Source organism: Cyclopterus lumpus, chromosome 24 (assembly GCF_009769545.1).
Source record: "Cyclopterus lumpus isolate fCycLum1 chromosome 24, fCycLum1.pri, whole genome shotgun sequence".
NCBI lineage: Eukaryota > Metazoa > Chordata > Actinopteri > Perciformes > Cyclopteridae > Cyclopterus > Cyclopterus lumpus.
The window spans coordinates 19,018,870-19,046,833 of record NC_046989.1 but is presented as its reverse complement, the minus strand read 5'-3'; the positions used below and the strand labels follow the sequence as shown (position 1 = coordinate 19,046,833).

General features: G+C 45.0%; 1 protein-coding gene across 1 annotated transcript; it reads right to left on the bottom strand.

The window, feature by feature from the left end:
• On the bottom strand, positions 1-27,213 carry vsnl1a (visinin-like 1a). The gene is made up of 4 exons (XM_034527577.1): positions 26,979-27,213; positions 20,785-20,951; positions 2,682-2,897; positions 1-2,133 (listed from the first exon to the last, which is right to left on the bottom strand). Exons 2-4 carry the CDS (start codon positions 20,944-20,946, stop codon positions 1,936-1,938), a joined length of 576 nt encoding a protein of 191 aa, XP_034383468.1. The 5' UTR covers positions 20,947-20,951; positions 26,979-27,213; the 3' UTR covers positions 1-1,935.
• Between the last annotated feature and the right edge of the window lie 751 nt (positions 27,214-27,964).

Here is a 27,964-nt window from a genome sequence, read left to right as displayed (position 1 = left end):
GCCCATAGAGTTAATTTTATTAGATTAAATCACAACACAGGGAGTAGTGCAGCCATGTCGTCAGGGACACAATACATGCTACAAAAGAATCCTTGTACACATTTGCCATTGGTTACATTTGGTATCTCGATAGCAGTAATAGTAACAGAGGTGGGATTAGAAACATTGTCCGGCCAAAGATGTTCACGTAAAGAAGTTCAGATCACAAAGTGAGGGGGGGACGAGCCACACTGAGACATGGCGATGGACCGGTATGCTGAATCTTTATTGCGGTTCTGTGTGTATGGTGACGAGTCACGCCTCCTTCAGCTCCTAAAACACTGGTCGTGTGGACGCAGGTCGGAGACGGGGCAGCTAAGCTTGTGTAAGTGGGCTCACAGGTTTCTTTCCAGAATGGTTTCACAGCTCCACTGAACTTCTCTACATTTGGAATGCACCAGTACGTGTACAATGTGAGCGAAGGGAGTAAAAAAGTACAAAAAGACCGACTGATTGGAAAGAGAAATACTTGGGAGGGGTTCCGGAAAAGGGGCGAATGGTCCAAACTACTAAACGCATGGCTTTACAGTAAGGGCTGTCCTCCACGGTCACTAATGAAAAGAACCATCCACTGCTTCAGCACTCATTTACTTCCACTGAAAAAGACGAACAAGAAATGCTGCGCGGGCCTAATCTCTCCTTTGCCGCTCAGAAAAAAAACCTCTGAATGAATCGTATGTTGATATGCAACCTGCAGGCCAGTCGGGGAAGAAGTGGATGCGGTGGTGACACGTGGGTTGTAACCAAGTCTGATAACAATGCTCTCGAACTACAGACGGATGCCGAGCTCTTCTGATCGCACTGCAGCCGAGGGAAGCTTCAGTCGTCCTGCAGGGCATCCTTGTCTCACCGTGCTTCACTAACTATCAGCTAAGCTCTCTCTTTCAAATCTCTGATGCAGTTTCAAAATGACGGATTCTTCTACATTCAGCATCTGCTCGTTAGTAACGAGGTTGTGTTTAAGTGCACGGGGAGGGGGCAGGGTTTTAGTTCTTAGCGACACACACTACAGCTAATCTACAAGGAAACATGCTGCCACAGTTAAAGCAGTCAAGAGAAGACGCCTCGACGCCCCACACGAAGGACCCCCTGCAGTGTGACGGTTGGCTGTTTCTGCCCCTCCCTGTTCAGGTGAAAGTCTTTCCTCACGGATTCTCCCGAGCGTGAGCGCGCTGCTTCGATAAGGCTTTCTGTTTTCGGTCACAGGATGCAAAACGAGGAGATTTTTTTAACCTAAAGGCATGCAAATGAACTACGTTTACATCTTTTTACTGACAGCACAAGCAGGTTCTGGAAGGAAACGCTGGACAACCAACGCTCATCCGTCTCTCCCAAGAGCAAGCGTTGGAGACGACGGACAGAGGGCCTTATTGGAGGCAGATACATCATCGTAGGAATTTGGTTCAGTTGATATTACTCGGTATGATGAAACACACACAGCTAGCGTCAGTAAACTCGGAACAATAAATAGAGTAGCGGCGAATTCAACGTAGCACATCACTGATGCACAAGCTCCGGTAGAATGAGACCGTATGGAAAATACTTTGCACACTTCACATTTTGGCAGTTGATCTCTTAAATAATTTAAATATATGTTCATATTTCTATTTCTCTATATATTTTCTGTGTGTGTGTGTGTGTGTGTGTTTGCGGCGTGCACCCGCACACTGCACTGTATGTTGTGTGGAGATCTTTTTTTTTATAGCAAATAACATTCTCATGCACACAAGTGTTTCAAACACAAGAAGCAGATCCATTGAAAGGTAGTCCAAGCATATATATATATATATATTATAATTTTTTTTTCAGTGGAAATAGCTGCAAACTGAATGGAACATGAAATTCTTTCTGTGCAGTCCGGGGCGGCGGACGGGGCGCTGTGCTCGCCCTGCCGCCCTATTTCTGGAGGTCGCACTGCAGCAGTAGTACGATGGACGGGTCGCTCTTGGCCGCCTCCTTGAACTCGTCCAGCGAGATCTGGTCGTCGTTGTTCTTGTCCATCTTGGAGAAGATCTTGTCCACCCTCTGCTCGGGCGTCAGGCCATCCTCGTTCATCTTCATCATGATCACCGTGCCCACCATCTTGTAGATCGCCTGCAGAGACGGGGGGAAAGAGGAGGGGGGGGTGGGGGGGGGATTTACATCTCAACCCTCTTAATGCGGCCACGTTTCCGTCACTTGTGTCTTTTCCTGAGAGAGGTGGAGAGGAGACGTGAGGGCTGAGGTCAGCTAGATCACATAATAACTGGGAACGCACGGTAACCACAGCCTGAGCTATTAGTTTAATCAACACAGTATTTATTGATTAGTCTCTGCTATATTATATTCATGCTTACAGATTCATACAGATGAGCCCACGGGATCTTTTAAAAGAGCTGTTTCTACGGTTGAATAGAAGAAGATCTAATGTGTGTAACTACAATGTCATCCATGAGCTCCAAACACACACACACACATTGTGTCCCGTCAGGCCCTGCCGGCTCCGCCCTCTGCTGTACAAAAGAAAATGTTAGCTCATGCTACTTAAATGTACCAGTTCAAAATATATATATATATATATATATATATATATATATATATATATATATATATGTATATTAATCCTCCTTAACCCTTAAAGGGACCCTTCTTGGCTGTGATACCTGGATGATCTCCAGCATCTCCACCCGCGTGATCTTGCCGTCTCCGTCCAGGTCGTACATGTTGAAGGCCCAGTTGAGCTTCTGCTCGAAGCTGCCCCGCGACGTGATGGACAGCGCGCAGATGAACTCTCTGAAGTCGATGGTGCCGTCGCTGTTCTTGTCGAAGGTCCTGAAGGCGTGCTGGGCGAACTTGGACGCGTCGCCGTACGGGAAGAACTGTGACGGGGGAGAAGACATCAAAGGAACATCAATACTGAGCACGAGAGGTGTAGAACCACCACATTCGCCTTGACGCCTACAAAACATGCACAGGACTTGATATAACTGTGGTAAAAACTAGTGAGGACACTATCCCATGTTGCCAGATCATGAGGTAGTTTGCAACTAGAGGGTAGGTTAATGGAAACAAATGGTGCTATTTGGACAAAGATAATCAGCATTTTAAATCGATGGGCATTCATTACCTGCAGTAATCAAATGAACTTTGATTTCCTATTCTCATCCAGGGCTTTTAGGTTCTGCAAATGTTGCTGGATTGTGTGTCCATGTGTTTGCATAACTGTTCACACTGCAAGGTGTCTTCAACAAGTCTTGCCTCATCGTGCTCTGAATCTACACTCTGAGAGACATTGTGGTTCTAAAACAGGCAACAGCATGTGCATTGTATTGGTCCCTGAAGGGAAGTTGTCCTTTCCCTTGGTCCCCTACTCAGGAAGTCCAGGGTCCCCGACACTTGTACCCTGCATATGAGTCCTCCAGTTACCTCCTCCCTCACCTCGTCCCTCTGCATCTGAAGAGCGATAGTTTCATAACTCTTACAAAAAAATAATTGTTCCCTTAGATGTGGTTGTCCGGACCAATAGCAGGGTTTAACAGGACCGCTAAAACCAATCAAGTTCACCATGTAACAACTGTCTGAAAAAGGTAACGATGGCACTTTGCACATGGAAAGGATTTCTGGAAATTAATTGCCCTACAACTCCATTGTGTATCATTCAGTGATATGGATCAGCTCTGAGAACGTAAAGCCCCACTGAGTGCAAACCAATGTCATCACTGCGCTACATGTACACAAGGTCAGAGCATGCAGTGACCCTGTAGACGAGCACCGAGCCCCTGCTCTGTGGACCCACCAGAAGCCGAGTGATTCATTAGATACAACCTTCCACTTGACCTCTCTGGTAAAAACTCTCAGGGCTGACGGGTAATCTAAGCTCAGCGAGGCTGCTCTCTGAGGACCCGTGTGCTGCACGACCAGCCTCCAATAAGGCAAATGGAAGACATATCCGCTCTGTGTTATCATTTGAGGGAATGTCTTGTAGTTTTGCTGCAGATGTATGTGAACGATAAATTCAACAACTCTTACGTAAGCAAAGGACTTGCTGAAAAAAGAGAAGCAGGTGCTCTTGAACGTTACGTCTTCAGCTTTCGTTTCCTGATATTCAGCGGACGCCGTGAGCATGAACGGCTTTCATCATTTTAATATTTCATCTGCCAGAAAATGTCACCAGATCCTGCTTGTACAAAGAGTGAGACATTAATACAATTAATACAACCAAAAAGTTCATACAATCTTTCCAGAAGAAAATCAAATTCACAAAGCTGTGTGCCCGTGTAGCGTCACAGTGAGGAGGCAGCAGGCAGTCCATGGCACTATAACACTGGCAATAACAGGTGTTTTGAGAACGTGTGAGTCACCAGAATCACGAGGGGTCCTTGAACATGCAGCCATAACCGGCCACACTCAATAGGATGCAGTTTGCTGCAGCGGCAGGCGAGGTCAGCCGTGGACATCATCCTCCTGGAGGTAATGTTTAAAAAAAGGTTCACAACCTGCAGAAAGTGATTTTTGGGCTAACAACCCCTGGCCTACCGTCACCTTTGAAGGTGAACAGTTGCTTGTTTACACACCCGCTAGTTCTGAAGCAACATCAGCATTCATTCGGAGTCATGCTTGCCACCCGGTGAATACAGAGCAAGTCCAGTATTCCCTCTCTTTTAGCTCTGTTTTGGTCTCCACCCACTTCTGAGGGAAACAGCTGTCTCTTTAGCTGCTGCATGCTCCACCATGTTCAGCAGTAGGTTCTGGACAGGTAGCGCGCAGTGAGTTTTTAAGGATTTGTTGCTTGCATCTGGAAACAATGTTGCCAAGTGCGATTCAAAACAGTACACTTGCTGGTCGTATAATAAAAACAGAGTTTTAATTCCCTGAAAAGTGTCAGGTGTAAACCTGTAAAGCTGAGTCAGTGGATTGTCATCTGTCACTAAGAACAACCCCTTTTCCATTTCATCCCAACAGTTTGATGATGGCAGCTTTAAACTCCTCTGCGCCAGTTTCATGCAGCGAGCAATCGGAGGCACGTGTACTTTAGTTTGGGCGGTACGAGGCTGAGACGGCGTGGTCAGACGGGCCAAGAGAGAGGTGAGGACGCAGAGTGAGAGTAACCGCCCCGGCACGCATACACTGTCTGGGGGAAGGGGGATGAAAAGAGAGAGAAAGAGGAGGATGAATAAGACAGGGTTACACTGTGAGAGTCGCTTCTGGTTGCCCGTCTGCAACGAGGTCGCGCCCATGTGAGCTCTGCTGCAGTGGCAAAGCGATCAGACTGCAGTGAGGAGTTAACAGACAGAAGAAAAGGGAGGGAGGGGGGAGACAAGGAGATGAAGAGAGAAAACAAGAAGAGATGGAGGAGACTAAAATGAGTGTGACAGAGAAAGTGTCAGAGGGAGTGTGGCGGCGGTTGAGCTCCGTCCCTATCTGGCCTTCTGCTCCAGAGAAGCCGGGGGGAGAGAAAGCCACTGCGGCTCCTCCACAATCTGGCAAGTTACGAAACACTTATGTTACGTAAAAAAAGAAACGGAACGAAGAGAGAAAGAAAGTGGGACAGGCTGATGAGACGGTGAAAACGCTCCATCTTTCTGTCAGGCGTCAGAGGACTAGACGGCCCGGACGCGGAGCGTCTCGTTTCCTCGCCTTCACGCTACGGATGTTAGGCTGTTAACGTTTCCATACGCCCGACTTCTTCCCTGGTCTGGCTCCCATTTGATACGGCCATCAGAGGACAGGCTGAAGGCCAGGTTCTGTCCAGTCGGGCACAGCTGGCTTAATAAAGGCTAATGTCAGTGTTTGTGTGGGTCGATGAGTGCGTGGCGAAGCCTGTTCTGTCCAACAGATACCCCACCCTCCACACACACACACACAGGACCCAAAACATGCTGCTGTTAAATGGAACATTAAAGCCTTCGTAATCGGCTCTGGTGCCGATCCAACAGCGGGAAAGCCAGAGAGAGGGGGAGGAGGTGGGAGGGAAGAAAGAAGACGAGAGGAGAGGAAGAAAAAGTGGAACGTGGAGGAGTGAGAGGAGTGGCGCAGAATAGAAAGTCACACTTAAACGAGTGCCGTTTCACACTAACCGGCGGAGGGGGAATGCGGCTCAAAGCGGTGATCCGGCAGCCCTCGGCCGCTCCTCGGTACCAGAGCCGCTGATGGCTTGTGTGCGCGGTTGGAAAACAACTTCAGAGTTAGGTAACGGCGATGTTTAGCCCCCCTCAACCCCCCACCCCACCCCGCGCTGCCAGCTCTTGGGATAACAGTTAAGCTGGACAGACATCTTGTTGCTTGGAAGCTTCCAGTGATGAGCTCACAAAGGGTCAGGGTTTAAATGCCGTGAAGATTTGTTGACTACGTGCACATTCTGTTGCAGTCGGGGCAGCTGCAGATTGCATGTAACTGGATTACTGTGTTTTAAAATGGTAAATATAAAGCCTTTATAAGTGTAACTGATCTGAGGGAGTCGACAGTAAGATTTTTGGGCATCTTTTCTGACTGCAGAACCACCATCGAGAGACCCAGATTCAATATGAATCACATTTATGTACTTGTAAACATTGTTATTCATCCATTGATTAATTCATGTAGTTGGTTGTGAACAGCCAAGGTCAACAATAAACTGACATTCTCAGAAAAAGAGACATAATTTAATGGAGCTATACCAGACCCCTCAGTCCGCCATCTATTCCTCACATTCCTGCCAATCATTCGTCACACATGCTCACTCATTGTTTACTTGCTGTCATTGTTCCGCGCCGTCAATCATGACACCAGCTGCGCAGATCAGCTGATCCCCTCCATCCAATAAGCACACGGTAACGATGACACCCCACACACACACACACAAACTCACTCACTCACTGACACCACACACACACTCACTCACACCTCACACACACTCACTCACACAAACACACTCACACACACACACACACACACACGCACACACTCACAGACACACACTCACTCACACACACACACTCACAGACACACACACACTCACACACACACACACTCACAGACACACACTCACTCACACACACACACACACTCACAGACACACACTCACTCACACGCACACACTCACAGACACACACTCACTCACACACACACACTCACTCACACACACACACGCACACACTCACAGACACACACTCACTCACACACACACACTCACAGACACACACACACTCACAGACACACACTCACTCACACCACACACACACACACCCACAGACACACACTCACTCACTCACACCACACACACACACAAACTCACTCACTCACTACCACACACACACTCACTCACACACACACACATACGCACGCACGCACACACACTCACACCTCACACACACTCACTCACACACACACACTCACTTACACACACACACGCATACACTCACAGACACACACTCACACACACACACACACACACTCACACCTCACACACACTCACTCACACACACACACACACAAACACGCATACACTCACAGAGACACACTCACTCACACACACACTCACTCACACACACACACACGCACACACTCACAGACACACACTCACTCATACACACACACGCACACACTTACACACACACACACTCACACCACACACACAGGTGCACAAACACAAACACAGATACACTCACACACACACACACTCACACAAACACACACACACCACACACACACTCACTCACACCACACACACACACACACACGCTCACTTACACCACACAGACACACACACACTCAGTCACACCACACACACACACACACACACACACGCTCTTTTGGAAGCCTCAGAGCTCACCTGTGCTCAGGTCCTCTCTCCCTGAGCATTGTGGGTCGTTTCTGCCCCGTGGATAAACGTTATCATTACCTGCAGAGAAAGGACTCGCTCACTGTAACCGCTCAGTGACCAACGAACACCCTCAAATGGCCCGTAGAATAAAGTCAGATCTAATAACGATTTATGATTCATATTCTCACTCATGTAAAGTCTCATAGTTTTTATAGTATCTTAACTTATATGTTGTCTACATGTTCTTTGTTGTTATCTGTTTTGCACTTTATTATCATTATTATTATTATCACTTTTATCACTTTATGTTGGACAAGGGGAGAAACCCAATTTCAGATCTGACTTTGACTGATGAAGGCCACGAGGTCACCTCTCCTCGCTAGAGGGTCCGACGGGACGCACGGCACCGCCTCTTTATGTTTTCAACAACACGGAGCAGTTTTGCCGCCGGCCGGCTATTCATCGCATACGAGCAGAGGTTGTAGAGGTCAGCCCGGGACCGTACTTTGACCTTCGAAGCACCGAGGTCTGCATTTCTTCCCGTTAGCGCTACACTCGAGAGACAAAAAGAAGAGGCTTTGGCTTCGACTTGATTCTTAAAGTTGACATCATCGCCCCGTGGCACCTCAGGGCTGTGTTAATACCGCCTTATGCTTCATGCACGCCTTTCCTAACATTGTCACATGCAGTCAAGCCTGTTTGGAGGGAACTCAGCAGCAGGACCTCGGCATGACAGCACTGACTGTCTCTGCACATGGCTGTTTACATTGCTTCATCAAAGCGGCCCTCGCACGCTGCTTCACCAAGCCCAATGCTTGAGAGGGAATACATGCATAATCCATGGCCGGGCTGTTTACACTGTGTGTGTGTGTGTGTGTGTGTGTGTGTGTGTGAGAGAGACGGAGCCTGCGTGTGCTCTTACATAAGCCCTCAGCGACATGGCAGGCAGCAACAGAAACGTAGCCAGCGCACTGCTGTAGCTGCTACTGCGTCCAAGCCTCCACGGTCTGCTCGGATAGAAAGCACACACACTCACACACACATACACACACACACACACACACACACGCACAATCCCCTCTGCACTGTAAAATGCATTTTTCTTGCTATTTTTCGGATGTCTGCTGTGATATCCGTGTCACAGAAGGGAAACAATTTAGCAGGAGTAAATAACCTGAGAACCAGCTTCACTCGGCTCTAATCTTCTACAAGTTAAACATCTTCAAGATTCAAAGCCCTTGTTTGCACTTCTTCTGCAGCAGCCATTCATCATCTCATCACCTCATTCTGCCTTTCCCACGCTGGTTTCAAGTTGCCTTCACATGGACCGGTAGCAGCCGTTATAACAGCCTCACTGTTCACGCTACTGCTACTGCAGCGCCACCACATTCAAAAGTGAACTGGCCAAACACCAGGTTATTTCAATTCAGTCTTATTTGTATGGGTCAATATCACAGATCACAAGGTAGGACGTCCCAAAGCTTAGCCACTGCTTTGTGCTCATGGCTGAGGGGGCATTGTTGCTGCTGAGTGTTCACGCTCTACTTCTAGGTCGGCAGCCAAAATTATAGCGACCTAATTGTGGCAGTTCGATACCACGATACAAATATTTTGTGCGTTGAATCGATTGTATCAGTGTTAGTTATGGATTTAGTTTGAACTGCCGATCATATTGTAGCACCAGCCAAGTATCCGGTTCTGCTCCACAGACTCATATGAAATGGGTTCAGATGTTCTTTACTTCCTGTCGAGTTGGAGCTTGACCTCGTTCACCGGTGTGATAGTGATGATACTCGTTACCCGGAGAGTTTGGAAGGAGATATTACGTTTCTTTATGAAAACCTGTGCATTAGCAGAGTATGTTAGCAAATATATATATATATATATATATATATATATATATATATATATATATATATATATATATATATATATACACGTGTGACCTTTGTTTACCGCCAAGGTCTGTAAGATTGCTTTTGGTCTTGAGGGATGAGTCTTTGATTCCCTGAGACAATAGGCTTTAAAGAAGAGGGGCCACTTGATTGAAACATAACCCCCCCAAATAAAGTACTGGTCGTGTGTGTTGGAGGTGGAGGTGCAGATATTGAGGAATGGGAATCCTCTTGTTGGGCATCACCTGCACATCATAGATTGACTATCCCGGCTGTGTATCATGGATAATTATGTGCGGCTGGTTCCTGGAGAGCACAATCAGTCAGCTTGTGATTTAAGAGGAATTTGGAGCAACCCCTGGTCTATCTGTGGTTACAAAACACCCATCTGGCAGCACTGACTCTGCAAATGGCAATACAACTGCAGATGGCACCATTGAGTGTCGAGCCGTATTCCTCGCCTCAGGGGATGGTGAGGAGAACAATTATTGTTATTATTATTATCTATGCTGGTGTTAAAACAGGTATATATCGACCTCTCAGCATAAAAATGTCCATCTGGCACATTCCACCAGTGCCATATTTCCCATCTAAATCAGATACGGAGAAGCAGCCGGGCTGGGGAGAACACGGAGGGTGACTCACTGCTGGCTGCCAGGTACATCTGAGGGCTTCCCACTGATCCTTGTGACGCAACTCAAAGAGAGGCAGAATAACGGAGGAGAAAGGGAGGACTCGCTGGCGTTATCTTCACTTGCCAGTGGTGTGTCCAGAATGGCGGGTCTCTAAAGCACTTGGCAAGATAAATCCACAGCAGCTTGTGTGCAGTCTGAAGCCGCTCAGAGAATACCGCACGACGGAACGGGGCACACAACCTCCTCTTCATTAATTCTTTTATGATGACAGCTTGGGTCATTATTTGCATTGTGGATTTGTTCTACAGGACTCATCGAACCTCCTTGGCTTCTCTCACAGATAGCGGTGCCTTGCCCACTCTCTGGTCCGTGAGGGACTGGTTCTGTTTGCCCCCCCTCTTCTTTCACCATTTCAGGAGGCTTAAGGGTCATGTCACATGCTTCGCCAAGGCTTATTTACATCTATCTCCTAGATAGAACATCTTTAATGCTCAGTTGCTGAAATGTAGTCTTTTCTCTCTTCCGCCACACTAAAATGAGGGGAATGTATTTACTGATACATGGAGGACGGGTGTAGGTTCTCTGTCGTGGTCTTGACAAAGTGTTCAATGGTATAATGTCTCTAAAGGTTTTTAGACATTTCCAGTGATCCCAGTTATTACAACAGTCAAATACAGCTGTAAACCTAAATAGTAAATATGAAATAGTCGTCACCACCAAATTAAAGAACGCCAATGATTCCAATGCTGATGGAGTACATAATATCAACAACTGCTCCTCTTTTTAGTCACTGTGATTGTGTTCAGATGAGCCCCCATAATCAAATGCTTTTGATTAACTGTATATGGAAAAACAAGCTTCCTGCATAACTTCGTTTGGGACTCTGGCAGCCATATTTATCTGACCCACTGCACCCATGGGGAATGAAACTCAGATGTTGCTGATTGTCTACCACTAATAGATTTACACAACTTGACTAATGTCTTTATCTAACTGTTAAAATGATACAGATGCAGTTATGGCACCATCTGAACCGTGACAAGGGCTGTAATGTTGCCAGTATCATATCACAGTAAAAACAAGCCTCCGGCTCTCATCGCCATAATGTTTTCAATCTGTTGGGTCTGGGTCAGTGAGGCCAGAACAGACTGCAAAGAACAAGATGTCAAAACTAAATCTGTCTCTGTGGACCCAATGCTGAACCCTGAGGAACACCGGAACTAAACAGCCAAAGGTGTAACTGTAAAGGTGCACTGAGTAGAGTGCAGATCTCCACGAGGTGCGTATGCAACGACCGCCGCTGTAGTCTTTGATAGAATTCATACAAACGATTGACCAACCCCCCCCGTCTCGACGCTAATGGCCGTTGTAAAACACACGTCATTCCAACTCCAAACACGGCGATTAATGCATCATCAACTCACACACACTCACTCATGGACGCACGCACAGATGGAAAAAGTGCAGATCTTGCAAAGAGTTAAATGTGAATCTCAAACCAGCAGGCCGTTTAGCTTAGCTTAGCTTAGCCTACAGGAAGAGCCCGGCTAGCTGTTCCCCTCTGTTTAGACTCTTGATGCTAAATGAAGCGTACTGTCTCCTGGCTGGAGTGTAGATTCATTACATTACATTACATTACATGTCATTTAGCTGACACTTTTATCCAAAGCGACTTACAATCATGTTACATTCACACACTGCGGACACAGCTATAGGGAACAATGCAGGGTTAAGTGTCTTGCTCGAGGACACATCGACTAGGGCGGGGATTGAACCACCAACCCCCTGATTGAAAGACAGACCTGCTAACCACTGACCCACAGTCGCCCCATCCATATTTACAGACATGAGATTGGTATTGATATTCTCATCTGACTCTTTGCAAGACAGTGAATAAGCCCTTTTCCAATGCGGCAGGCCATACTTTATATAATCTTAGATAGCTAGAAAGACGCGGACACAAGGAGTTAACAGACCAATGATGTAGAGAGACAAACACAAGAGCAAAAATGAGATGCAAGATAAGAGCAGGAGGGGAAGAAAGGGGAAGCCAGGCTCATAACCTAATAATGTTCTACTCCAAAGCACTACAAGCTGGGAGGAGGAGAGCCACTCCATTGATTACCAAGAACCATTCTATTTAATAAGGTAGTACTTTGACAAATGCAAGACTACCTGACTTGACATTGAGAGTATATTTGAATACACAACAGCATCTTGGCATCATATTTTTTATCAGCATTTTGTGTGTCCTTATCTTTATATTCATACATAATAGAAATGTAACAGACTTCCTGTATGGAATCTCCTTGCTTGTCTCCCTCCACACGAGGGTCAGAGGTCAGGCTGATGGGGATTCAGCGTCTCCCTCTTGTCTCCCTCCACACGAGGGTCAGAGGTCAGGCTGATGGGGATTCAGCGTCTCCCTCTCAGGACCCGGGAGCTTGAACCCTTGTTAACCGGTTGAAGGTCATTCTCACTACCACCCCACTGGATTAAAGCCTACGCGGTGAGAATAATAGCTTTGTGTTGCCTTCACCATTCAGCCATGATAACTGACTTTACCCTCACAGGATGTGCTAACGGTTATACACAGCTCCATCAAGATGGGATTTCCCCCCAGAACAGGCCCCATTATCTTACTTAGTGCATCTAAAGGCACTCCCTAACTTCCTCTTTGCTCTTCTCACACTGCAGCAGCAGCAGCAGGCAGACTCGCTGGAAGTTCCGAAATAATTCAATTGCAACTTTAAGGCTAGAAGTGAGACATTGCAAACAGGCCGAACAGCGCCTGATCGGACAAAAGCAATTCATGATCATAAATCCATCCGTCCGTCCATTAGTTTCCCTCCCTCTGCCTCTACGTATATGTATGTGAGTGTGTATGTGTCGGTCTTCTACGATACAGCTCATTTCCAATGCAAACACTGACACAGACACTCTCTGCAATTAACACCAATTTTCAGACAGGAGAAGATTCACTGTCTTTGTGAAAATTACAGTCTGCTTATTCAGTGCCAGATTCCCTCCCTCCCTGCGTTGTAAACTAGTCACTATGATAATGAGTCATTCCCTCCAGAGTTCATCAAATCAAATCTTGGGACCAAAAAGTTGGGAACTCTTCTCAACTCTCAAGTCTTCTCAAGGGAACGCAAATTGTTTTGTTTTTCTAAAACCGCACGAACAGCATCTCCTGCTTTTCTGGGGATGCCGTGTGAAGCCCTCAGCTGTGTGTTCGTGTGCCTGAGCTGTGACAGCGATGGAGAGCTTCAGAGATGACAACTGCTATTTCTAAAGTATGGCAGCCACAACACTTGGACAGAGAGGAAGGGAGAGAGAGAGAGAGAGAGAGAGAGAGAGAGAGAGACAGAGGCAGGAGAGGAGGTTGGAAAGAGAAAGACGTATATCTGTCGCAATATATGGTACACCGCAATAATATTGTACTGTGACATAAGTATTGTGATAATATCGTATCGTCGGCCTTCTGGTGAGTCCCAGCCCTAGTTTCCACATTATTACAACACTTTCCAGTGTGATCAAATTTTACTGTTTAAGCTTTTTAATCAAGTTGTTGGAATTCACACTGATTTTCAGTCAAATTGTATCATAAGAGCCAATTCAGCCCATATTTGTATTTACTACGTTGTTTATGTTTACATGTAATACGTTGTGATATCATAGGGGTAGCTCGAGTACAGTTCAATGTGTAATTTGAATCGTACGGTTATGTTTATATTTGTCCTCACTTGTATTATTAGTTTACATGAAATTGTGTAAAAAAGGTTGACGGACAATGTGATCCTTGTGGGCTGCAGAGGGGCCTGCACACTTGGATTGAAACCACATCAAGTGATGTAGCTGGAGGATGGCAGACGCCTGCCATCGTTTTGTGATCTGATAAATAATAAATAAATAAAGCCCTCATTTGCCTTTTCCCTGCCTACGTAGCCTTGGTGTTTGGTAACAGGTGCTGTTTGACCAAATTCAGCTGGAGAGATGAGAGTAATTCCAAGAATTCTCTATTTAAAATTCTACAAAACCAGGTGGAGTCTGCAAATCCAGAACACTTCTTGTCAAATTGAGCGAATGTCTCCTCGAATGTGTGTGTGTGCGCTGGAAACCAATCCAGTGGTCATGAACAGCTCTAATGGGAAACACACCAAGTGGCTCGGTCTGAAAAGTGAAGCCAATGCTGACGTTCCCTAAAGCTGCATTCTATCTCCTGACCACCAGGGGGCCATCATCCCTCTGTCTCAACCACCGATTGGCCAGATGATGTCTGTCACTCCATTTACCTGCCTGTCATCCCGATGGCAGTCAGTGTTGCTGACACACACACACACACACACACACACACACACAGACCAAACCTTGAGGCTCTGCAAGCGAGACGCAACAGGGCGGAATCCATCCATCTATATTCAGGCCAGCATCTGTCTGTGTGCGTGTGTGTATAAGTGTGTGTGCGTGTGTGTGCGTGTGTGCCAGTGTCACAACAATGAGAAACCATGAAAATACAACGTTGTAATGTGGAAGTGTGTTCCTCCATTCCTGTGTGTGTGTGTGTGTGTGTGTGTGTGTGTCTGTGTGTGAGTTCATGGTTATCCATGGGCTTGGCTGCTGTCTCTGCATGCGTCAAGCTCAAGAAGAAGAAAGAAAGAAAGAAAGAAATCTAGAGACAATCCCTCAGCGCACATCGTGTGCGGAGATAGGCGTTTCCCACCCTGTGGCGTGCACGCTTTTCAGTGTGACTTTTCACGGGAGCCTCTCTCCCATTTGTGCATCACTGTCAGTAAAAGTGAGAATCCCCTGGGAAAGAAAAGCCTGCAGGTCCCTTTAATGCTCCGGCATGGTGTGACCAGGATGTGTGAGTGGTGGCGGGCAGGAAAGGCTATGGAGAGTGTGAACAGCACATTACCTGCTATTACAATAGAATTATGCCTCTTTGAAAACCAAATGTAGCACAGTTATGACTCGGCATTATGGGAATATAACTAATATGACGCTGTTACCTCAATATCGATATTGGGATGATATTGTAGGGTTCACTGCAGGGATATGTGGATATAATGACTATATGGGTAAAGACAAATAATAGAGCAATTATACTGTAATGCAGCCTTTGAAACCAGGAAAAGAGAACACTTATACCATATTATGAAACCCTAAATCTTATCGAGTCTCATATCACGATATCGATGTACTGCGAGTGAGAGCTACTGTGACTGTACCTTCTGACCACTAGCCTCTAAAAATGTCTGTTTTATCAAGACGTGAAGATGGATTTATCACATTACAGCATATCTATGACATATAGTATAACTCAAAAGATGTGTTGTTTTTCAGAATAAAATTCTAATTCATCTACTCAGCATTTTCCTAACCATGAGACATTAATTATTACTTTAATGTAAAATATGCATTTAATAAGCGATTCCATTTGAATTGGCATTACTGATGCACATTTAAATTATGTTATTAGCATCCGGAAACCATCTCAGCTCCTTCTAAGTTCACAATCTTCATCTCTATATCCACTCATCCATCATTTTAAATAAAGCGATTGATCAAAAGGAAATGTTGAACTCAGCTGTCTGACTGAGAGTCATTACTTTCTTTTATGATGATATACCAAGTGATCATGACCTCCAGCCCTGAGCAGATGGAACTGATAATACTAGTGAAGCAACACAAAGGGACTATATGCTACACCGCAGCATCAAATATGAATATCACAGACTGTCCCGAGATACGCCACACCTATTCTTTCTCTCCCCTGTCTCTTCCTCTCTTCCTGTTCTTTGACGCCTCTCCCTCTTCATCACCTCCTCTCCTCCTCTCCCTCCCGTTTCACAGCCTGGGAGATGAGTACCTCCGCAAAGGGAGGCAGTGGGAATTAAAGGAGTGAGAGAAGACAGAAAATAGTGTGTGTGGATGTCCGACCAAAACAGTGCATTAAGTCCAGGCAGCCCCCCGTTGCCAGGGTGATAAGTGCCTAGCAGGGACGTCACACTGGTGCATATCTGTGTGAATGTAGGGAGATCTCACTACGTGTTGAAAAAAACCTTGGTGCACAGGTGTGAGTCGAACCCTGCCTATCTCACACATGCACGCACACTCACTCTCTCTCTCTCTCTAACACACACACACACACACACGTACATTCAAGCGCAACTCTTCTCGAACACTTCTCGTGACACCATCCGAGCTACTGACTAATACATAATGTATACACACTCATTCATCTGCTCACTTTCCCCGTCTCTGATCCCTCCGAGTTTCTCGCTTCCAACTGACGCAGAGCACGCTGTTCTGTCTTCCTCTCCCTCCCACTGAACATACGACCCCCCCACCACACACAGTCACTCTTCACAGGAACAATCTGTCCCGTTACTCTAATGTGAGGTCGCAGCAGACCGTTTTTTTGCCACGTATAAGCTCTCTGGATTTAAATACAGCCCTATCACCGATGCACTGTTGCCTAGAAACATCAATGACAGAATTTACCCAGAAGCCTGCAAGACCCCTGCAGATCTGAGCTGTGTAGCCCCCTTGTTGTGCGGCTCGCCGTCGTATTGTGCTGTGAAGAGATCGTAAAGGGATATTCCAAAAGATGTATTCTGTGTTTACATTCCTCTGCTGTTATCTTATTTCCCAGGAGTCCAGGTGACTTTTTTAGTTCAATTCAATTCAATTCAGTTTATTTTGTATAGCCCAATATCACAAATTACAAATTTGCCTCAGAGGGCTTTACAATCTGTACACATACGACATCCCTGACCTTTGACCTCACATCGGATCAGGAAAAACTCCCCAAAAATAACCTTTGACATGGAAAAAAGAGAAGAAACCTTCAGGAGAGCAACAGAGGAGGATCCCTCTCCCCGGATGGACAGATGAATAGATGTCAAGTGACCAGAATGAACAGAGTTACAAAGTTACATAAACACATTACATGAATATGACAATGTATGACTGGAACTCCAATCCATGAAACAGAAGGAGGTAGTTACATTTTCAAAGTTTTTTTTATGCTTTTCGGTTTCGGTTGGCCCAAATGGAAAATGTCATTCCCAGTTGTGCTTTGTTCTGATTCTTTTGCTTTGTTCTAAACCATGGCAGCCATTCCGTCACTTATTTCTGATGTTTTCAAGATTATTCTGTTTTTGTTACGTCCTCTTGTAGTCTCGGCTGACGCATGAGCTCTGATGGCATTTAGAGGAAGTGACCTCAGGGTCCAGGCGTGTCTTATGGGACGGAAGCCCCTTCTGGTTATGAGGCCTTTCCTGGCACCGTGATAAAAGATGCCTGTTCTTACTCTACTCACAGCGCTTGGTTTCATGGAACATACCGTACAAAGAGGACACAAGATGCTGAGATAAGCCTGACGTAAGACAAAAGAGGGACATACAGTAAGTACTGTGAATCAGATTTACCTGTTAACCTGACATGAACTTAACTATGTTTTGTAGGTTTAATAATCACACTGTATGATAATATAATACACTTATTGTACTGTATATCCTTTGTATTTGTTGTTTCAATTTATTGTTTATTCATTTAAAAGTGTCTGCCTCCAATTTCGTGCCTCATCCGAATCTCACCACCTCACCAAATCCCCACCAGGTCAGGTTTAATATTCATTTCATCTTTTTAAGAGTAACCAAGTCACAGTCAGTGCTTCCTGCTGGCACATGTTGCATGTGTAAATCTGTTTTTCTATTCTAAACAAATAAATATATGTTCTCTCGGTCTGTGGTACACCATTTGCGTTATTTTGATCTCTCTTTGTGCACTTTATTAATAGCAGCAGAGAGCAGTATTAGCTCTGGTAGTAGAAGCACTCATGGTAGCAGTGACTATGTATTTATAGCCACTTATCGAGCTGTTTCATCACAATGTCCCTCTCACTGCGGGATGGTTGTTCTATGGAAGTGTTCCTCCCTGATTTCTATATATAATAATACATTCACTCTGCTCTGTCAGAGGTAATGAGATACACTAGGCTACATATTAGCATGAGCAGATAATCATCACTCTGTTGGTTGTCTGCCCAGATACGGGAGTGGCGAATGGGAACATGGCAGGATGTAGGGTGCAGGGTGTATAATGGGAATGTGATTTCCCTCAGTGGTTTTTGTGGTGAGTCAGAATATATTCATGTGAACCCAACAAAGACACTGTTAATATAAATGGTGGGATAACCCACAGAGAATGCATTTTGTTGTCCTAATAATTAACACTGATGCTGCGATACTATTACTAATGCTACTGTTGCATCTTCTGCTATTACTTCTACAACAGCTAATTGTGTTACTACTACCATTAGGTTACCAATATTACTACGACTCAACCTGGCCAGGTTTTTTAATTCAGTGAAGCTACATCATCACTCAAATCCTACCATAAACATTATAAATGACACACTAACATGAATTTAAAGCTACACCTTTATACAATTATCATGTCACTGCAGTTCTCCTCCGCTCTGCAGTGTTTTAGCATCTTTTGGTGGACCCCCTTCCGGGCCCCCAACCTTCCTGTTTTGGGTCACATCTTACGGCGCTCACAAACCTTGTTTTGTTTTCATCAATAAAAGATTGATACATCTGCTGTATACCCAGCAGCCAACAGCAGACAGATACACGTAGCCACTAGCTATGAAACATGGCATAGCATTTAGCTCCTAAAGAGCCAGATGTTTCCCTCAGGAGTTATTGGAGACCCAAACAGAGCTAAAAGGAGAGTGAATATTTGACCTTTATTTTTCAGGATCTAGGAAAATGTACCAACGCTAATATTTATATGTGTCTGCTGGATGTGTAAATGGGAAATTGTTTGCTAACACGCTAACATGAAGTCATTACATGTCAATTCTGTATTTACAGCTTGACTTCACCTCAGACTCCTGCTATGTTGTAATTGTGCAGATTACTGGTAGACTGCATTCTTATTATGAATGTATAACTTTACAGTGATGTCTGCAGGACTAAATCATTCACTTTATGAATACTATAAAGACGGAGTGCAATGAAGTCTCGCCCCCATCGGAGGGGAAAACCATGCATCGCTCTCCATTGACTTTGTATTGCGTAAAGGTGTGTTATGGTGGAATGTGGACACATCAGAAAGCTAATTACCTGAGCTAACTACAGTGACTTGCTAACACATAACCATAGACTGTATATAATAAGTGGACATATCAAAGTAGTAGTACTAGAGAAAGCATAAACCCATGTTTACTCAGGGAATAACTCAAGATGGACACTAGAGAGAATGCAGGTTTAAGACATGAAGCATAGACTTCTATACAACCAGAGGAGTCGCCCCCTGATGGTCAATAGAGAGAATGCAGGTTTAAGACATGAAGCATAAACTTCTATACAACCAGAGGAATCGCCCCCTGGTGGTCAGTAGAGAGAATGCAGGTTTAAGACATGAAGCATCGACTTCTATACAACTAGAGGAGCCGCCCCCCTGATGGACACTAGAGAGAAGGCAGGTTTAAGACATGAAGCATAGACTTCTATACAACCAGAGGAGCCGCCCCCCTAATGGACACTAGAGAGAAGGCAGGTTTAAGACATGAAGCATAGACTTCTATACAACCAGAGGAGCCACCCCCCTGATGGACACTAGAGAGAAGGCAGGTTTAAGACATGAAGCATAGACTTCTATACAACCAGAGGAGCCGCCCCCCTGATGGACACTAGAGAGAAGGCAGGTTTAAGACATGAAGCATAGACTTCTATACAACCAGAGGAGCCGCCCCCCTGATGGACACTAGAGAGAAGACAGGTTTAAGACACTACATCGGCACCTAAAAAAGTCTATGGGACAATTTAGCTGTTAGCGAACTAATGTTAGTGTTTCTGAAGAGTAAAGCCGACTGGTAGACGTCGAATGCTCAAACAATCCTGAGACTCCCTGAAATGGGAAGTTTTTAGCTACGACAGGCATATTGTTAGCGTTTAGCTCTTGGTTGCATATTGCAGGCCCAGCTTGTTTTTCACATTCTGGTGGGTGTAGTTTTAAGGGTATTAAGCGTTACGCTCTCTGCATACATTTGAGCTTGTCATAGGACATCGATTCGAGCCTCATCAGCATCTGTTAACAACTAGCAGCCTATAATGAGTTGGGCAACGTTCTGTGTAACACTTTCCCCTCTTCTCCTCTGTTGAACTCCAACAAAACAACCTCTATCAACCCTCATTGTTCAAGGCTAAACATCCACTGCTTTATTGAACTCCAGGCAGATCAACTCAGAGGTATTTGCTGTGTGTGTGTGTGTGTGTGTGTGTGTGTGTGTGTGTGTGTGTGTGTGTGTGTGTGAACACGTACAAATGAGCGCTGAAGCATACAGTGTGTGCGTGTGTGTGTGTGTGTGTGTGTGTGTATGTGTGTGTGTTATCCATGGAGTGGAAGCGAGTCTCACCTTAACATACAGCTGCTGGAACTCCTCCAGGTTGAGGCGGCCGGTGGGACAGTCCTTCAGGAAACCCTTATACCACTGCTTCAGCTCATGTTCGTTAAACTCTGTGCTCTTCACCAGGTCCTCCATCACTTCAGGGGTCAGCTTGCTGTTCTGTTTCCCCATTTTGCCTGTGAACAGAGCACACACACACACACACACACACACACACATGCACACACACGCACACACACACACAAATCCAAAATGAATTTATGATTTTAGGCACCTTTCAGCTCAGACAGAACTCAAAGCTGTTTGGGCTGAAGACAGATTTCTAGAGAGCTGTGAAAGCTCCGTCTAAAAATAGGCTTTAAAACAAATGGGCTGTAGTCTGAGGCACAGGAATAGAGTTTGAAATGAGTACTGTTAGATCTTCTTTGGTAATAGGGTCAGTTAGTTACACATGCAACTTTTCTTTCCTGTCATCCTTTAATCAGCTGCTCGTCCTAGTTTTGGTCGTTTGTTGTTTCATTTTTAGAGGCACTCTCAACCCTTAAATACCTTTTTTTTGCATTGCAATAAAATTATAGGTAAACTACTTCCTGGCCTATTAACATGTGTCTTACTACTTATTACTTTTAAAATGGTGAGTATCTCACTTTCAAATGAAACTCTTTTGGAAATAGTCGTGAAGTAGTTTTTTTTTTTTAGAATAACTGAAGCTGTTTTGGTGTTTAATGTCCCTCTAATTCCTCCACTGCAGCTGTTTGCACCCAGCTGCCTCTTTGGTATCTGCACAGTGCTGATGCTGCCGCTTAATGGTCTCGATTATGTTCATTACCAACCCGTAATTATCATAATAAGCTAAAGATGGTTTTGGAACATTTCTACCAACCCCCCCTTCTGAGATGCTTTATTGGACCTCTTTAGCTCCGTCAAGGCCAGGGGAGGTGCGTGGTGCCAGTCTGTGTCTGCGTGCACTGGGGGGGGGGGAGCAGACTCCAAGAGGGGCTGCCGTCATGTTCTGCTGCACTGGTTGTTTCTCAAAGCTCCATTCAAGGATGCTTCTGTGTGACCATTCTTCTAAAGCATACCATACATTTTTTAAATTGATTGTGGACCATCAAGGTTGCAACCCGCATCCATTTATTTCCATATGCTATAAAGATCTACATTGCAGACACCTGAAGCTCACCTGAGACGGGTAACGTGCATGGCTTTGCTGCCTTTTTTGAAAGCCAGTGTTACATCATCGTACACGGACTGTTTTTTAAAAACTCTCCCTGTGGAGCTTTCCAAGTCGCTCCAACGTCCAACTCTGAAGCTCGCTGCCAGACAGCAGCCTACATGCTGCGACAAAATACTCCTACCGCACAGCTCTGAAGTCTCATTTTCAGGGCTAGATAGCCTCAAGTAGACCAATACCACTCAGTCATATCAATGTGCTCACTAAGTGCTGGGAAGAACTCAAATAAGTGTATTTCCTAAAGTGGAGAACTGTGTGTGTGTGTGTGTGTGTGTGCGCGTGTGTGTGTGCGCGTGTGTGTGTGCATGTGTGTGTGTGCGTGTGTGTGTGCGTGCGTGTGTGTTTGTGTGTGTGTGTGTGTGGATGACTAATCTTGCTTCCACAAGATTTTTTTTGTGTTGTTAACTAAAGGAACACAACTAATTAATTATTTCATTACAAATGAAATCACCGCAGGTATGACAAGGGCTGCGTCGTTCATACGTGAATATGTATTTTTTATTCTGGAATTATTTTATTCTTGAAATCACTTACAGCTATATAATTAAATTCTAATTGTTATTGTAATTATTATTATTTGTTATTAATGTTATTGAGATTATAGGGCATTCAGTTAGTTAATTATATAATTATTATTATTATTTAAAACAAAGTAGTGAATGAAATAATAAAATGTCATTTCTTTTTGGATGAGACTTAACAGAAGACAGTGACTCAGACAGCCTTATTATTTCCCCAGGCCTCGAGGCCCTAAAGCTCTGTCCCCTTTGGTTGTTCAGCCAGACAGGAGACCTCAGCTCGCTGATCTCAGATCACGTGTTCATCCGGGCTTTAAGGGTCTAAAATATAGTCTGAAGCCAGCTCCTGAAGAGCCTGAAACATTATCTATCAAATCTGGAAATGAATGGTACAAACTGGGAGCCAATGTAAAGAAGCTAAAACAGGTGTGACGTGCTCTGGTAAAATACATTAGATCATGCAAAAAAAGGAAATGCTATTTAATCAGCAAAACAATGCAACCGTCTCATAAAATGAGAAACAATCCCATTAAGTTCAAAGGGTTACCGGGGAGACGGCCTGATAGGGGAAGCGACACACACACATACACACACACAGATGCTGGATCTTGTCCCTCTGGACCAGCGTCCAGGCTGGACGGATGTCCTCCATCAGCTGAGCCCAAGCAAGCGCCTCGGCATGACCGACGCTCGCCAAGAAACAGCACTTCTGGCACATCCTTGATGAATTCATTTCGGATCACCTGCATGTGTGCAGATCAAGGCCCCATTCAAGGTTTCAGCTGAGGAAGCCTTGATCACTAAAGCCCGAGCTGTGGACATCGTGTGGACTCAGCTCAGAGCTCCTCTACTCCGCTAAGACACTTTGGTGCATGAAGCCACAGGACCATGACACCCCATTCACAGCCTACGTTTATGAGAGCCGTCTGTGTGTGAGGAGGACTCTGTCGAGCAGTTATGACCGATTATGGATAAAAACCTTGCATCTCTCAAACAGAAGCTATTGAAGAGCATAGACAACAAACAAGCATACAACTGCAGTCTCAATGGGAAACATTTTCAATGGTGCCAAATCATTTAGCAGCAGATCTTACAGGACAATTGTCAGTTTTCCGTAGGGTTCAATTCACTTTTCAAATGAATTCAATCATATATTTGTTGCCCAATATGACAAATCCCACACTAGCATCAGATGGCTTTATACTCTGTATGGCAAACGACATCCTCTGTCCTTATAACTACCCACAAAACCACTTTAACGGGAATAAAGATGAGGAAAGCTCCGGGAGAGCAACAGAGGAGGGATCCCTCTCTCAGGATGGACAGAAGATAAATAGATGTGGACAGAAGGAACAATGTGATCAAATTAAAATGATGCACGTACGTACATGATGAGAGCAGTAATAGCAGAAATTACAAAAGAAAAATGATTAGTAATAATAATAACAGCAGAAGTGGACATAACGGAATGATAATGATAATAAAAAGCAGTAATAGTAGAAGTAATAGAAATGTGACTAATAGTAATAATACTATCATACCAATATCCCGTTGCATGAGAACAGCCTCTCAGTGCTGCAGTGGCAGTGAGGAGGCAGCAAGTAGTTCAGTGTTCTGCTCCAATGGAGTCTGTCAGACAAGATGGGCTGAGGCTGAGGACAGCAGCTGCAGCTGGAGACAGATGTGTGGCGGGAGGACGCGTGACAGCCTCGCCATTATGCCACCGTGTAGGTGTGTGTGACTGCGCGTGTGACAGAAAGATCAAGTAAATACGTTTGTATTTACACGGCGTGTGGAAACAGTATGTGAATTATTGCATGTGAAGGTTGGTTCATAGTGTGTCTGTCAATTTGCATGCAGAACTACAGAAATCATAAAGAATACAGCATAGTGTTCTCTATATGATACACAGAGCATCAATGTAGCAGACAACTATTATCTGACATTTTAGAAAACACAAAAAATGTAAATTAAAAATGCCTTTTTGAAGACACGTACACGTAACTTCAAAATTCCCTAGAGCTGTATTTCTGATTTCCGATTATTATTGTAGAAGAAAAAGGTTAATTCTCTTAAGCTTCTGTTCATTAAAGACCTTATTTCAGGCATATAATAATAAAAAAAAACTAAACACATCGACGTCCAGACGAGGGAGCTGGATGTGCAAAGACGCTGACTCATTTCCAGGTTTGGGGACTCATTCCTGTCACTCTAAAGCAAACACTACATAGAACACCTGATGAGTGACTTCTGATGTACCCAAGATGAACACAATGTGCTTTACAATAGCTCACACTGCATGTCAATGTCACTCATTACTGTTTCTTCATTCATGCAGAGCTCAATCTGCGTCTGTATTATGTCAGCATGCTGCCAGAGATATTTTTACATAACATGCAGCAGTACACCTGATCAAATAGTAGCTTATAGACAAGAGAAATGTAAATTGATCTTGAGTGTTTATTTCATGGTGCACCAATTAGGCAAACTAACACTTCAATAAATCACCATTTTTTTAATACAGCCCCCTCATCTCACTTTATGTAAAACCTGCAACTGCACAACCTTTAAAGTGACGCAAGTGCATCCTCTTCCTACGCAGGTTTAAATAGACTTTGTAAAGACCGTCATTGGCGTCTGTTTGCGCACGTCTGAGTTATTTGATGGTCAGTAGGAAAAAATATATTTTTTGTGCAGTTTTGCCAGGACTTAATTAATGATCCGTTTTCCCTACTTTTCATTCTCACATTATTAACACCACCAGTAATTGCCCTTTTTCTAGTGCTGGAGCCCTTTGACTGTCATCTCCAACCTTGCATGGCACTAAAGGAGGAATGCAAGCAAAACCTTCTTCAAATGTTAGATAACTGAATGGCATCCCTCCGCCCAGTAATTCATCGGTAGTCAGCAGCCTTCAAATGGCAGAATGAAGAAATTCCCTCATTCTGCAGCTCTCCCGGTTACATGTTCACTGCCTCTACAACAGACGACCACGGGCGAACAGCAACAGGACAAGATGAACAGAGAAAAGGAGCATTTGTTTCTCCGAGATGCGAGTAGGCCTAACGGATGAAAGCCATGCACAGAATTAAGGGCGGTGTGGGGGGGAGGGGGGTTCAGTGTTTTGTACTCACAAGAATGTCATGCCTCTGAATCTGTCTCAAGTCACACCCTGATTATTTCATAACACTGTCCTAGCGTGTAGTTTTTTGTATTACTCTGAACAGACAGCATTGTGCATAATCAGCAGATGTCAGTGCTTTATCTTGGCCGGAGCAATGAGAGGGGCCGAGTCTTGGACAAGACCCACTCGGTCAGCCTGCAGTAGCGATGCACCATGCTGACTCCAGACCTGAGTCAATACCCTTTGTCTTCCAGTCCGCTGGGTCCTCGTCAGAGCCAGAAGCAAAAGGAACGGTAGCTGCGAAAACACATCAGCAGAAGAGGCGTGGACTTGACACATTTTACAGTCCTGCAACAACCAGCAAGACCTGCCCCTGAGCCAGGCGGGAGGTGGGCTAATAAATAACACTGCCCCTCTACCACCATTTGCAACAGGGGATGACCTTGAGAGGCAGGCAGAGCCCCCAGCCACGAGAGGCCACATGAGATAGGAATGGTGCCGTTTAAGGACTGGATTCAGGGAAATCTGGTAGATATTTATTGTGTGTAATGCCTGCTGCATTTATTGTCTTGAAATGTGTGTGTGTGTGTGTGTGTGTGTGTGTGTGTGTGTGTGTGTGTGTGTGTGTGCGTGTGTGTGAGTGTGTGTGCAGGAGAAGCGAATAAAGCCCTCAAAAAGCATATATACGCTGGAGGATGAGATGTGGTCATGCCTGATTTCCTTATTGTGAGGATGATGTGTGTGCTGAAAGGAGACCCCACCCGCCTTCCCTCCAGCGGGCCACACACACACCCTTGCAACATCAGCACCAGTGCCCAACTCCACCAGAATAGATCACCACACCACCTCGTGCCACATCGAGCCCAGCACACACAGCCCACGCAGAGTCCGCATTGATCAGGGAGAATGGGTTCACAGGCCGTCACAAAGGCCGGTTCGTCTCTGCCTTTACACTTTTTGTTGTGTTGAATAAAAAGCCCAGTGTGTGTGTGTGTATGTGTGTACGTGTGTGTGTGTGGGGCGGGGGGGGTAGTCAGAGTAAATCCAAGCAATCCATGCACAAAACCATTTTTTTCTTACGTTCGTATGTTTTGCACGGAAACACGCGGCTTGTCGCCGTGAGAAAAAAGGCAAATGTCGTTATTGAAATGATCATTAATATGGACTTAACCCACCAATAACTCCATACGTGTGTCTTATGCAACCAAAGGGATGACGCACTGCAGGTTGCATCATGCAGGTCCAAAACATGATTTTCTCCCCCCAAAATAAAGAAGAAGAAGAAAAAAGGAGCCCTTGAACACATCACACAGAACATCGGTCCTACCTTTGCGAGAGTGCGGAGTGAACAGGAGAAGTCCGGTCTGGTGTCTGGGGTGGTCAGAAAAAACAACCCAGCGAGGACGGGAGAAAGAAGCGGTTCAAAGGTCTGAATCTTCCCGTCTGTCGAGCCGCTGGTAGCCGAATACTTCTGTGTTATGCTATGGGGGTTCTTTCTGTCAGCCTCGACTGGAGGTGAGCGGTGCGGGTCCGGAGGATGATGCTGCTAAACACACACTGCTGCTGATGTACGGAGAGGAGGAGACCGACACTGAGAGAGGGAGAGGGGGAGGAAGAGGGAGGGAGAGGGAGAGAGAGAGAAGGAGGGAGAGAGAGAGAGAAGGAGGGAGAGAGAGACAGCAGTGCTGCTCCGCTCCGTCTCGCGCGCTCCCAGTGTGTTGACTATTAAAACATAAAGCTGCGAAGAATTAAGAAAGAAGTGATGAATACAAACACGAGTTTTCATATTTAATAATAAAGTTCAGCCATTTCTCATCCGACCTTTGTGTGCCCTCCAGCGATAGAAACACGGAAAAAAACGAACTGTTTCTCAAAACATGTTCAAGCTAATCCACCGTTAGCTAAAGAGCGTTAGCTTCTTTCAGCAGTAGCAGTGGTTTGGCGCCACGTAGAGGAGAACGGGGAAACGACGTTAGCTTTAGCTAGCCAACACACATCCTGCTAGGCTTGTTAGGCTTGGTTCACTAATTTAGAAGGTGAGTAACTTCTGAGTAGGTTAGCTAATAATAAACATCCGACTTAACAAGCTTGAAATGTCAGCAAATGTCAAGGTAAATGTCGAAAAGTTTGCTTATGTTCTTTAATATTAAAGTTAGACGAAGTTACCAACAACGCTAGCCAAACTAGCTGACATTAGCTAACTTTGCTAACATTAGTTTTTCAAAGGTTCTTTATAATACAAAGCCATTCCATTTAACATACTGTAATGTAAATAGCAATATCTTGGTCTGAGTTATGGAAACTGGTTAACTT

Coding starts and splice junctions, on each gene's coding strand:
- vsnl1a (XM_034527577.1), bottom strand. CDS start 20,946: ATGGGGAAACAGAACAGCAAGCTGACCCCTGAAGTGATGGAGGACCTG. Junction 2,898..20,784: donor TCCAGCAGCTGTATGTTAAG/GTGAGACTCGCT, acceptor CCCCCGTCACAG/TTCTTCCCGTACGGCGACGC. Junction 2,134..2,681: donor AGATGCTGGAGATCATCCAG/GTATCACAGCCA, acceptor CCGTCTCTGCAG/GCGATCTACAAGATGGTGGG.